Here is a 12,812-nt window from a genome sequence, read left to right on the forward strand (position 1 = left end):
ACACACACACACACACACACACACACACACACACACACACACACACACAATGTTTTATCTCCCAGCAATAGAAGTGTAACTAGTCAGTGAGAGTTCATACAGTTTTCAGCCTCTTTCGTACCAACAGCAGGGCATGTACAGATTTAGATGCATGATTTAGACTTTTGTAAAGCTCCTCTCCCCATCCGTGAAGTAATGATCATGAAGGCAAATGAGCACTAAAAAAATGTAGATGAAAAGATTTTTTTTTACAATGAAACACTACATGTCAGAATACATGTATTCTGTTGTATGCACAACTACATACAAGTACTGAAAGGAAAAATAAATATAGCTATGATCACTAATTTTTATGAAAACAGAAAAACATTGTTTCAGTCTGTTGCAGTAATAAGTTTAATTATCTATCTATACTTTGTATTTCTGCAAAGTTCTCAATGACTTCATAAAGTTGATTTCCTGTCCCTGTTCATGTTCAAATGAGACTGCAAGTTATGTTAGTCTTTCTATTACATTGAGAAGATAATATTTTTTATTCATTTTCAATAAAACTGTTTTTTCATAAAAACTCCTAGATATATAAAGAGCTTGGGAAGATTTTTCAACTCCAGGACAAGATTCAAAAGCAAACCATTTTTATAGTAAACTTCCAAAATTATAGTACTGTCCATGTCTGACTTTGCTAGGATCAACTCTAGTGATTTAAAAATATCCAAGTACTCATATTTACAGAAAATATTTTTAATATATGCAATGGTTTAATAACATTAAATAACACTTTAGGACCTAAAATCTTTGAACTTGATATTTCAGGGCAGGGTTTAATATTGAAACTGTTTGCTATTTTCAGAATGTAATTCATTAGTAAAGTCTTGTAAAAGTGTTTGAAGGGTGGCATGGGTGGTCATACTACTGACTCCCCATTCCAGAAGGTTAGGCTAAAACTATTTTAACTTGAATCCAAGAGGACTTTAAACATTATTTTAATAGAAAATGAGTGCATATTGATGTTTAGATATTACCTACCGTTTCAATCTTTCTATTCATATTTGCTATGCTTTATAACATGGAGGAATTTTAAGAACAGAAAACATTGGCTTTCTTATTTAAATTTAAAAAGTCTGAATTTTAGACTCAATATTTTCATCATAAAAATAAAATTAAGTATAGGCTAGTAATGTTAGGGAGTTAATCTTGTTTATTATATATTAGGTTCTTTCATCAGTTTTGTAATTAAATATTTTACATATATATATGTGTGTGTATGTATTTATATGTATGTGTATATATGTATATTATATATAATATACATACATATGTATACTTTGGTTACAAAAATTATTTTATTGCAGATTTTATCATAGGTTTATCTCCCGTTTAGTAGAAAGAGACTGAACAAAAACATCAAAGTTTTCCAGTTTCTTGAGCTCTTTTAACTCTAGTGCTGACACTAGAGTATGTATACAATCAGATTATAGATGGTAGTCAAAATCATACAGAAGAAAGGGAAACGCTGCTTTGTTACTCTTTTTTTAAAGAATCATTATATATATATATATATATATATATATATATATATATATATATATATATAATCAGTACACTGTAGCTGTCTTTGGACACACTAAAAGAGGGTATCAGATCCTATTGCAGATGATAGTGAGCCCTCATGTGGCTGCTAGTAATGAACTCAGAACCTTTGGAAGAACAGACAGTGCTCTTAACCACTGAACTATCTCTCCAGTCCTTTCTTAATCTTGAAAACAAACACATTGTTCTAATTTTTCATGGAGCCAGTAGAATATATGAAGATGTTTACATTAAATGTTCTTTAAGTTATAACATTCAATAAATGTTAATTAATAAAATGTACTTATTTAAGAATCATTTCTATTTTGTTAAAAATACAGTGACTTTATGCTGTGTGTGTACCTTTGATGGTGAACTGTTATTTCATTAACATTCCTTACAATTTATGTGTTATTTCTCATTTCATTTACTTACAATCCTGCTATTGAATCCCCTCATGGTTAGTCCTCCAACAGTTACTTATCCCATTCCTCATTCCTCTGTCTCTGAGTGGATGTACAACTACCACCTGGCCTCTCCCCTCCCTGGGGCCTCAAATCTCTTGAGAATTAATCACTTTTTATCCAACTGAAGCCCAAGCAGGTAGCCCTCTGCTATATATGTGTTGGGGGCCTCTCACTAGCTCCTATGTGCTCTTGATTGGTGGCTCAGTCTCTGTGAGCTGCCAGGAGTCTGGGTTAGTTGAGACTCCTGGGTTTGCACTCCTCTTGACTTTTTCCCTCCTTCACTTAATTCAACCACAGGAAGCCCAACTTCAGTCCAATGGTTGGGTATAAGTATCTGTTTCTGTCTCAGTCAGCTACTGATTGGTCCTCTCAGAGAACAGCCATGCTAGAATCCAGTATATAAGCACAAAATATCATCAGTAATACTGCCAGGCCTTGGTGACTCTTCATGAGATAGATCCCAAGTTGGGCATGTCGCTTCCTCACCTTTGCCTTCTGTGATTGTGCTCCTGAAGTTCTTTAAGACAGGAACAATTCTAGGTCAGAAATTTTGACTATGAGTTTGATACCCCATCCCTGGAATTGAGGTCCTGTTTATCTATTGGAGGTAAACTCTACAAGTTTCCTCTCACCACTGTTGGGCATTTCATCTATGGTTATTCCCATTTAGTCCTGAGAGTCTCTTAACTTCCACATCTCTGGTACTTTCTAGCGGGTCTGCCCACCTCCAAACCTTCAAGTCTTCATATTTCCGTACATTCTCCTGGCCCTTTGGAATTCTCTTCTGTCCACCTGAAACCCATACCTGATCCTGTCCCCCTTACACCCTTACCCTTGTCTCTCCCACCCAGATCCCTCCCTTCCTCTGCCTTCTGCTAGTATTTTCTTCCCCTGTCTAAGTGGGGTTGAAATATCTTCACTTAGCCTTTCTGCTTGTTAAACTCCTTTCATTTTCTGGGTTCTATTCTAGACATTCTGTTCCTTTTGGCTAATACCCATGAGTAAATACCATGCATGTTCATTAGGGTATGGGTTATCTCACTCAGGGTTATATGTTCTAGTTCCATCCATTTGATGCAAAAACCTTGATGTCCTTGTTCTTAATAGTTGAATAGTATTCTGTTGTATAAATGTACCACATTTTCTGTAGCCACTCTTCCTTTGAGGGACATATGGGTTGTTTCCAGCTTATGACTATTAAAAATAAGGCTGCTATGAACATAGTAGGGCAAGTGTTCCTTTGGTATGCTAGGGGATCTTTTGGGTATATGCCCAAAACTGATATAGTTGTTTTTTCAGGTAGAACTATTTCCAATTTTCTGTGAAACCTCCAGATTGATTTCCAAAGTGGTTGTACCAGTTTACAATCCAACCAGCAATTGAGGAGTGTTCCTTTTTCTCCACATCCTCACCAACATGTGCTGTCACCTGAGTTTTTGATCTTAGCCATTCTGATTTGTGTAAGGTGGAGTATCAGGGTCATTTTATCTAATGACGAAAGACTTTCAAGATTTTTTTTAAGTGTTTCTTGGCCACTCAAGATTCCTCTGTTGTGTATTCTCTGTTTAGTTCTATACCCCATGTTTTGGTTACTTTATTTGTTTATTTTTCTATATAGGTTAGCTTCTTGAGTTCTTTATTTATTTTGGATTTTAGCCTTCTATTGTCTATGGGGTTAGTGAAGACTTTTTTTTTCCAATTTGTAGGTTGCCAATTTGTCCTTTTTGCTGCACAAAAGCTTTTCAGTTTCACAAGGTCTCATTTACTAATTGATAATCTTAAACCAGAGCCATTGGAGTTCTGCCAATGAGTTGGAGGCTTTTTCATACTTTTTCTTCTATTCAATTCAGTCCTTGATCTACATGAACATCAGTTTTGTGCAACAAGATAAATATGAGTCTATTTTAATTTTTCTACATTCAGACCATGAGTTAGACCTGCACCAATTATTGAAGATGCTTTCTATTTTTCCACTGTATATGTTTGGCTTCTTTGCCAATGATCAAGTGTCCAAAAGGCTGTTGGTTTATTTCTGAGTCTTAAGTTCTATTCCATTGATCAACCTGTCTGTCAATGTACCAATACCATTCAGTTTTTATTACTATCACTCTGTTGTAAAGTTTGAGGACAGGGATGTTGATTTCCCCTAGAATTTCTTTAATTGTTAAGAATTGGTTTTGCTATCCATTGATTTCGTTTTTCCATATGAACTTGAGAATTTCTCTTTCCATGTCTGTGAAGAACTGAGTTGGAATCTTGATGTGGATTGTGTTGAATCTGTAAATTGCTTTTGGTAGGATGGTCATTTTTAGTATGTTAATCCTACTAATCCATGTGCATGAGCATGAGATTTCTTTCCATCTTCTGAGGTGTTCTTCAATTTCTTTCTTGAAATACTTGAAGTTTTTGTCATATAGATTTTTCATTTGTTTGGTTAGAGTTACACCAATATTTTTATATTATTTGTGACTATTGTGAAGGGTGTTTTTTCTCTATTTTCCCTCTTAGCCCATTTATCATTTGTGTAAAAAATAAAATCTAGTGATTTGTTTGAGTTAATTTTGTATCCAGGCACTTTGGTGATGTTGTTATCAGATGTAGAAGTTTCCTGGTAAAATTTTTGGGGTAGCTTATATATTCTACAATATCATCTGGAAAATAGTAAAACTTTGAATTATTCCTTTCTAATTTGTATCCCCTTGATACAAATTGTTGTCTTAACATTCTAGCTAGAACTTCAAGTACTGTATTGAATAGATACAGAGAGAATGGTAACCATGTCTTTTTCTTGAAGTTAGTGGTATTTCTTCAAGTTTCTCTCCATTCAATTTGTTATTGCCTGATTGATGGCTGTATTCTGCTTTTATTATGTTTAAATAAGGGCCTAGAAATTCTCTGCATTCCAATACTTTTAACATGAAGGGGTGTTGTACTTTCTCAAATGAATTTTCAGCGTCTAATGAGATGATCATGAAATGTTATTTAGTTTGTTTATATAGTGTGTTAATTTAATAGCTTTCATATATTGAACTGGTCCCTGCATCCCTGGAATGAAGCCTTACTTGATCTGTTTGAATGATGATTTCAATGTGTGTTTGTATTTGCATTGCTAAAATTTTATTGTGTATTTTTGCATTGATATTCATAAGAGAAATTGGTTTGAAATTTTCTTTCTTTTTTGGGTCATTAAGTAGTTTACGTATCAGAGTAACTGTGACTACATAGAATTAGATAAAGTTCCTTCTCTTTCTATAGTATGGAACAGTTTGAGGAGTATTGGTATTAGCACATCTTTGAAGGTCTGGTAGAATTCTGCACTAAAGCCATATGGGTCTTCACTTTTTTGATTGGGATGCTTTTAATGAATTCCTCTATTTCCTTCAGGAATGTGACACTATTTATGTAGTTTACTTGTTAATAATGTTACTTTGGTATTTAGTAACTGTGTAAAAAGTCATCCATTTTATCTAGGTTTTCCATTTTTGTTGAGTAAAGGTTTTTCTAGCATTATTTGATAATTTTATTAATTTCCTCATTTTTTGTTGCTATGTTTCCCTTTTTATTTCTGATTGTGTTATTTTGAATACTTTCTCTGTGTCTTTTAGTTAGTTAGGCTAACTCTTGTCTGTGTTTTCTTCTTTTTGTTCTAGGGCTTTCAAATGTGTTGTTAAGTTGTTCTTTACCAGGGCACGTACTACTATGAATTTTACTCTTTGCACTGCCTTTATTATGTCCCATAAGTTTTGCTATGCTATGTCTTCATTTTCACTGAATTCTGTAAAGTCTAATTTCTTTCTTTATTTCTTCCCTGTATAGGTTATTATTGAGTAGAGAGTTTTCTAGTTTCCATGGGTATGTGGGCTTTCTGTTGTTTTTCTTGGTATTGAAGTCTAAGTTTATTCTGTGGTGATCTGACAGGATGCATGGGGTTGTTTCAATCTTCTTGTATCTGTTGAGACTTGTTTTGTGACTGATTATACTATCAATTTTGGAAAAAGTACTGTGAAGTGATGAGAAGAAGGTATATTCTCTGGTTTTAGTATATTTTCTGGTTTTAGTATGAAATCTTCTGTACATATATCTGTTAAATCCATTTTGATTAAAAACTTCTATTAGTTTCAGTGTGTCTCTATTTAGTTTCTGTTTCAATGACCTGTCCATTGGTGAGAGTGTGGTGTTCAAGTCTACTCACACTACTCCTGTTTGAAGATCAATGTGTGTTTAAACTTTAGTAAAGTTTCTTTTACAAATCTGTGTGCCTGTGCATTTGGGGCATAGATGTACAGAATTAATACTCTCTCAGTGCCTTTATCCTTTGATGAATATGAAGTGTCCATCCCATCTCATTTGATAACTTTTTGTTGAAAATCTATTTTATTAGATATCAGGATGACAACTTGTGCTTGTTCTTGTGATCTTTTTCTTGGAAAACACTTTTCTAGTCTCATTCTCTGAGGTAGTGTCTATCATTGTCACAGAGATGTGTTTCTTATAACAAGAAAATGCTGGATTCTGTTCATATGCTGTCTGTTAGCCAGTTTTGTTTTGTTTTTTTAAATTAGAGAATTGAGTCCATTGAAGTTGAGAAATATTAAACACAGATAATTGTTTGTTCCTATTATTTTTGTAGCTGACAGTGGTATTATTTATGTGTAATTCTATTTGGGGAGGTATGTTGTGAGATCTCATATTTTCATGGGTATAGTTACCCTCTTTGTGTTGGTGTTTTTCTTCCAGTATCTGCTGTATGGATGGATTAGTACAAAGATACATTTTAAATTTGGTTTTCTCATGAAATATCTTGGTTACTCCATTTATGGTGATTAAGAGTTTTTCTGGGTATAGTAGACTAGACTGGGCTTTGTGTTTTCTTTGAATTGGATCACATCTGTTCAGGATTTTTTGGGTTTTATAGTCTATGTTGATAAATCTGTTGTAATTCTGATAAGTCTGCCTTCATATCACACTTGGCCTTTTTTCCTTAAAGATTGTAGTATTCTTTATTTGTTCTGTGCATTTAGTGTTTTGATTATGGTATAAATATATAAACATAAAATAAATAATTAATAAGGCATTATTTTGCTACTCTTAGTGCTATTGTTATTATTACTATTGCTATGGAGGGAAAAATCTCAAACAAGATGTCAAAACCCTCATTCTTGTTAGCTACAAATACAATCACATTACTCATTAAACCAGATAGACATTTTTTTCTAAAAAGTTCATAATAAGAAACCATGTAGACCAGCTACTTAGAAAGGAAGAGTCCTTTAACAGTTGCAGTGAGTCAAAATAGATATATTCCCCTCTCCTATACATAGTTCTATATGCTATTCAACAGCAGTTTCCAAAGTTGATACATCTAGATTATTAGACAGAGCAATGGAGGTTTCTATGGATCTTCTAACCCTCTTCATTCTGTCCCCTTTCAGCTACAGCATTTCATTTTCATTACTTTAAGTAATGGTGTCTGCATTCCATAAAAAACAAAACAGCCAGTGTGTACTTAGGTTTGAGTCAAAGTGTTCCTAATTAGATATGCTTCTCATAGCAAACTCATTTTGGCTGTGAATAGAAACAGATATCTTGGTATGGCACAGTAGTATGGGAAAACTCACTCTCTCTCTCTCTCTCTCTCTCTCTCTCTCTCTCTCTCTCTCTCTCTCTCTCCTTTCTCTCATTTCCTCCTTCTTGTTAGTGTTGGTGTATAAGCCAAATGATGTTTGGTGTATCCTCAGAAATGGCATCTGCATTCTTTGAAAGAGAGTCTCTTATTGGCTAGCCTAGGCTGCCTTCTAGTCTACCTCAAATACCCTCCAATGTCTTATTCCCCAGTGCTGAGACTGTCATGATGTTTCCCATGATTGTCAATTTCTTAAAGATGGTAGGGGTCAAACTCAGATACTCATGCTTGGAAGGCAAGTACATTACTGATTAAGTCATCTACACGTGAGTGCCAGTATGACATCATAGAAATAGCCTAGAATGTTGACTCTAATGTATATGTAAACTTTCTCATCCCACGTTCCACTTTGTGCATTTCTTCACATATTCTGTACTTATTTGTGCATCATGGAATTAGTGGCTTTTAGATGTCAATGGTATGCATTTGTCTACAGTCACTATAAAACTCATTTTAACTAGTACACATAAGATAAGAAATTCAATGGTAGTTGTTACATCATTCTATGCAGAAGACATGGGGCTTACATTATCTCTGGTTAAATCTTCCATAAAGTGAGATGTGACCATTAATTTTCCTCTTCTCATACTTCTGAATATCTCTTTCAGGCTAAAGCTAGCTGTACCCCTTAAAGGAAATACTTCCTTAACCTACTGTCCTAAAGGAAATACATTCTTACCCTGCTGTCCTAAAAGTCTAGCTGACATGTAGCTCACCTCAGCATCTTCCTACCAATGATCATGATTAGGGAAGGGAAAACATGTATGGTTTATGCCAATGCCACATCTACCTAAGGAAGGCACTGGATCCCACTAAGATCTTAGAGAAAATTAATTTTCTCTAAGCAGTAGTTTTCCATCACAATTCCAATGCTACAGGGAGTTGAGAAGTGTCCTCTTCACATTATTGGAGACATATAATTTCTTTCATGCAACATTCTGAAGATTCTTATACCTGCAACACACTGACAATGGCCTTCATGCTTTCATCCCTCTTTCTTTTTTGCTGCAGCTCCTTCCGAAATCACATTTGCCATTGATGTTGGGAATGGCCCCACTGAACTCCTTGTCCAGTCTCCTTCTCCTCTGAATGACAACCAATGGCATTACATCTTGGCTGAGAGAAACCTTAAGGAGACCTTATTGCAGGTGGACAACCTTCCTCGGAGTATGAGAGAGACCTCAGAAGGAGGCCATTTCCAAGTTGGGCTGAATAGCCAATTGTTTGTAGGTAGGAGATATAATAAATCATACATCATTTTAAATACCTTCAAAATGGCTTTATGCTTTAGTTCAAGGACAATTCCTAGTATTTTACACATAGAAATCAATAAAAATATTGTGTTATTTTCACCATAAATTTAAATGTATAAATTGTTTTATTCTCTCTTTGTGGTAGTTGCAGTAAAGTTTGTGCTACTCTTAAGCAAATTTAGTTGCCAGATTATTTTATTACCATTTCTCCTTGTGCTTATTGTTCTCAAACACTGATGGAGTTTTACATTTTGGATCATTGTAATAGAAGTTTATAGTATAGGTATAGAAATTCCAATTCATCACTCTTCCCTGACTTCTGTTACCTATTGTCAACAAGATGGTCAAAGAATTTGACTAAAATAATCAACTTCAGGTTTCAGTAGTAAACATTGGATAATGTGCTGGCCAATTCTATTTCATCACATTACAAGCTAGAGTTACTTGAAAGAAAGACTCTTAATTATGAAAATGCCCAGAAATATTTGGGTGGAAGGTAAGTCTAAAGAGCATGTTCTTAATTAGTGATTGATGTTAGGCGATTGGAGATGTGAACTACCTCAACTGAAGAAATACTGTGGTTGCAGCCATTAAGCACCATGACTTATGCAGTGCTTGTGATCAAGCCCATTGCTTCATGTATAGGATGTAAGTATTCTATTAAATGGACTATATTCCTAACATGGACAATCTTGAAATATTGGAGTATTTTGATATTCTACAAAATCACAACACTACATTTAGAGTTGCCTTGGTTTTGCACAAAGAAACAGCCTAGTCTCTGAGCAGATGCCTTTCCTTGCTCATTCTCTCAGTGAGACTCAGCGCTATCATCAGTATGTTCTCGGAAAAGAAAATCAGTGATAGTATTGGGAATGGATAGAAGCTGAAGTTATGGTCTGAACTTGTACTTCCCTTTATTTTCCCGTCTCCTCCTCTCTTCTCCCTCCCTCGTTTTCTCCATCAATAGTCATGGAAAGCTCATGCTATTCAGGCATCCTTGTCTGATACTGGGGATGACAATATGATCTAAGAGAAGTAATTGCTTTTCATGGTACTCATGTGCATATGTGTCAGTGTGTGTACATCATGAGTGTGTATGTGTGTGAGCATGTTGGGAGGGGGCATGTATGTGAGATTTGGGCAGCATTTTAGATATTTTAGTCCAGGTCTGAAAATAAGGCCAATCTTTGCACTGTAATTTAGAAAGTAATAATTTGAAAAAATGTGATACAGAACTGTTAAACCAAAACAAAGCTTTAAATACAAGTGAGGATTTTAAATTTTGATGTAGATAATAAGACATAAGGTTATACAATTCTATGTAACCCTTGAATTTGGATGCTTAGACAGACCTGTACATGAATTATAGACTAACCATGAGAGAGTTTTACATCTTCATCTGAAAGCTGGTAGCAGAATCCTGTCTTCCAGTCATCTAGGATGAAGGGTCTTAATGTCCGTGTTCACAGAAACACACCTACTCCAACAAGGGCACACCTACTCCAACATATCTTGAAAAGTGTTGATTAATGAGTCATTGCTTGCTAGATTTCCAGAAAGCATCAAGATTCAGAGAGTGATATCAAGAACATTCCTTAATAATTTTGTACTTTATTACTGAGTCAAGGTCTCTTGTTGAATCCATGATTTGGTTGGTGTAGTTAACCTAATTTCCCCCTGGAGCATGTTGTTTTTGTCTCCTGAGTGATAGGAGTACAGATGGCTGCTATGACAAACCTCCCAGATACTATGAGTGCTAGAGGTCTGAAATTCATATTTCACGTTTATTCTGTGAATTAGTATTATCAATGAGACTTTAGCAGAGAAGTAGCTGGAATAAGGATACAATTGTCTTTGCAATTGATTAGAAATAAAGTTCAAGACTGACAGGGGTCTACTTCCCGCATGCCTCATCCCTGTGTTCATAGAAGAGCTTATTGTGGAAAGTCTCACACTTTCCCAGTGGGTGCGGCATCCTTCCAGATATACTAGCGTTGTATAGTAAACACTTAGGAAGATGAGTCTGTGAGTCTCATTTCTGCTGTTGCTTTCTTCTGGTTTTTCTTGTATGCAGGCACTTGATGCAGCTTGTCACATCTAAACAGAATGCAGAGGAAGATGTATTCCAGTGCTTATGCCCCCCACTTTTGTTTTCAGTCCAGGAAAGCAGCCAATGGAAATTGTGCCATCCACATTTAGTGTGAATCTTCCCACCTCAATTCACATAATCTAGAATCTCCCTTATACACATATTAGAGGATTGTCTCCTATGGAATTCTAAATCTGTCAAATTAACAGTTAAAATTTACTATGACAGACATTAAGCTTCTATAGGCTAATTACTGCCTTGGCACAAGTAATTCACATAGTGAATAAATTGCAGAATATTCAAAGGTAGAAGAAAAGAGAGGAGGGAAGGAAGAAATAAGACAAAGGAAGAATAATGGAGAGGGAAAAAGAAGTACAATGAGGTGCAACATAGCAACAGAAAAACCATTGACATACTAATTTTTGTTAAATCAGAGTCATATTTAGCCCATTGAGTGCTGGCCTCAAGGGAACTAAAGGAGACTGTGGGAAATGGAGACTCCTGGGTTTCTGCAGGGATACAGACATACAGCCCATTCTCTAGAGCCAATGAACATTTGTCAGTTGTTTCCTCTTTATAAGAGAGGAGAAGGTGAGTTAAGAGTAAGCATGCAGGTATTCATTCTTTCTCTGTTCTCGCTGTAGATGTAAGGAGTTGTTTCAAGTTCCAGCCTCTACTTTATTCAATGATAGATTCTACCCTGGAGCTGTAAATGGAATAAGCACCTTCTTCCCTGTTGCTTTTGCTGGGATATTTTATCATAGATACTTAACAGGAACTAAGGGAAATGACTAAGCAAAACATTCACTATCTCCCTCATTCATTCATTCATTCATTCATCCATTCACTTGTTGATGAAACAAATTAAACAAAAATGGCAATATTGGGACTTCAATTTCATTTCAACAAATGACATTTGCAAATGTACCTGTCATTGAACACTAAACTGGAGACATGAAGCAACAGTCAAAGATGACTTCCACCAGCCTTTTTTTCTCTTTCCAGTTTCATCAAAATAAACTCAATAAACCACAGTAATTTCTAATATGGGTGAGACTCACTTGAGAGAGAAGCACAAGAGAAGTTGGCATGCTCCTTAGACTAACCTTGGCTACAACTCTATCAGGATGTCAATTTCAGACCCATCCACTTGCTTGCACAACTCATTGTATTGGTGATCAATTTAAATATCTGGTGATAAAAATTAGGCTTGAAATGAAGGTAGTACCTTTCAAGAGTTGATTTATACTCAATCCAAGGAAACACTATCCTAATGAATTCACTGTATACCTATACCAAGTGAGATATGCTGTACCAAATTACTTCTAGCTACACCATCCAACCAATGGTCTTTGTTGTCAAGAAGATTGATGTCAGGAGCCAAAAGGATAATGAATGAGTGTATGTGTCTTAGAATAGGAAACCGTGTCAGAGAGAAGCAGAAGAAGGTTGATTCTATTTGTTGTGTTATTAACCTAAATTATTTAGTATAATCTCTCAGCACTTAGGGGTAGGAGTCCTCTGTAATGTTGTCAGACATCAGATCTCATTTCACCCCTGCACTTTCGTGTAAAGTTTGTCTGACTCCTGACCATAGCCAAGAAGATCTTTCTGAAATTATTTTCCCCACTTTGTGGACAAAGGGTAGCAACACCACTTTCTGGTCCATTGAGAATTCTATGAACTTGAAAAGTCTAGTATAACACAAGCATGCTTGAAATGGCTATACTTAAAATTAATGTAATTAT

General features: G+C 35.3%; 1 protein-coding gene across 3 annotated transcripts in view; it reads left to right on the forward strand.

The window, feature by feature from the left end:
• The window catches only part of LOC114609465 (contactin-associated protein like 5-3-like), a 565,569-nt gene that overhangs the window by 471,605 nt on the left and 81,152 nt on the right, over positions 1-12,812 (forward strand). For all 3 annotated transcript variants that reach the window (XM_028753829.1, XM_028753830.1, XM_028753831.1), the window contains one exon: positions 8,731-8,949. In XM_028753829.1, the coding sequence (XP_028609662.1) occupies positions 8,731-8,949 (219 nt within the window). The remainder of the gene's footprint in view (positions 1-8,730; positions 8,950-12,812) is intronic.

The sequence above is a fragment of the Grammomys surdaster genome, unplaced genomic scaffold (assembly GCF_004785775.1).
Source record: "Grammomys surdaster isolate TR1022 unplaced genomic scaffold, NIH_TR_1.0 125973, whole genome shotgun sequence".
Classification (NCBI taxonomy): Eukaryota; Metazoa; Chordata; class Mammalia; order Rodentia; family Muridae; genus Grammomys; species Grammomys surdaster.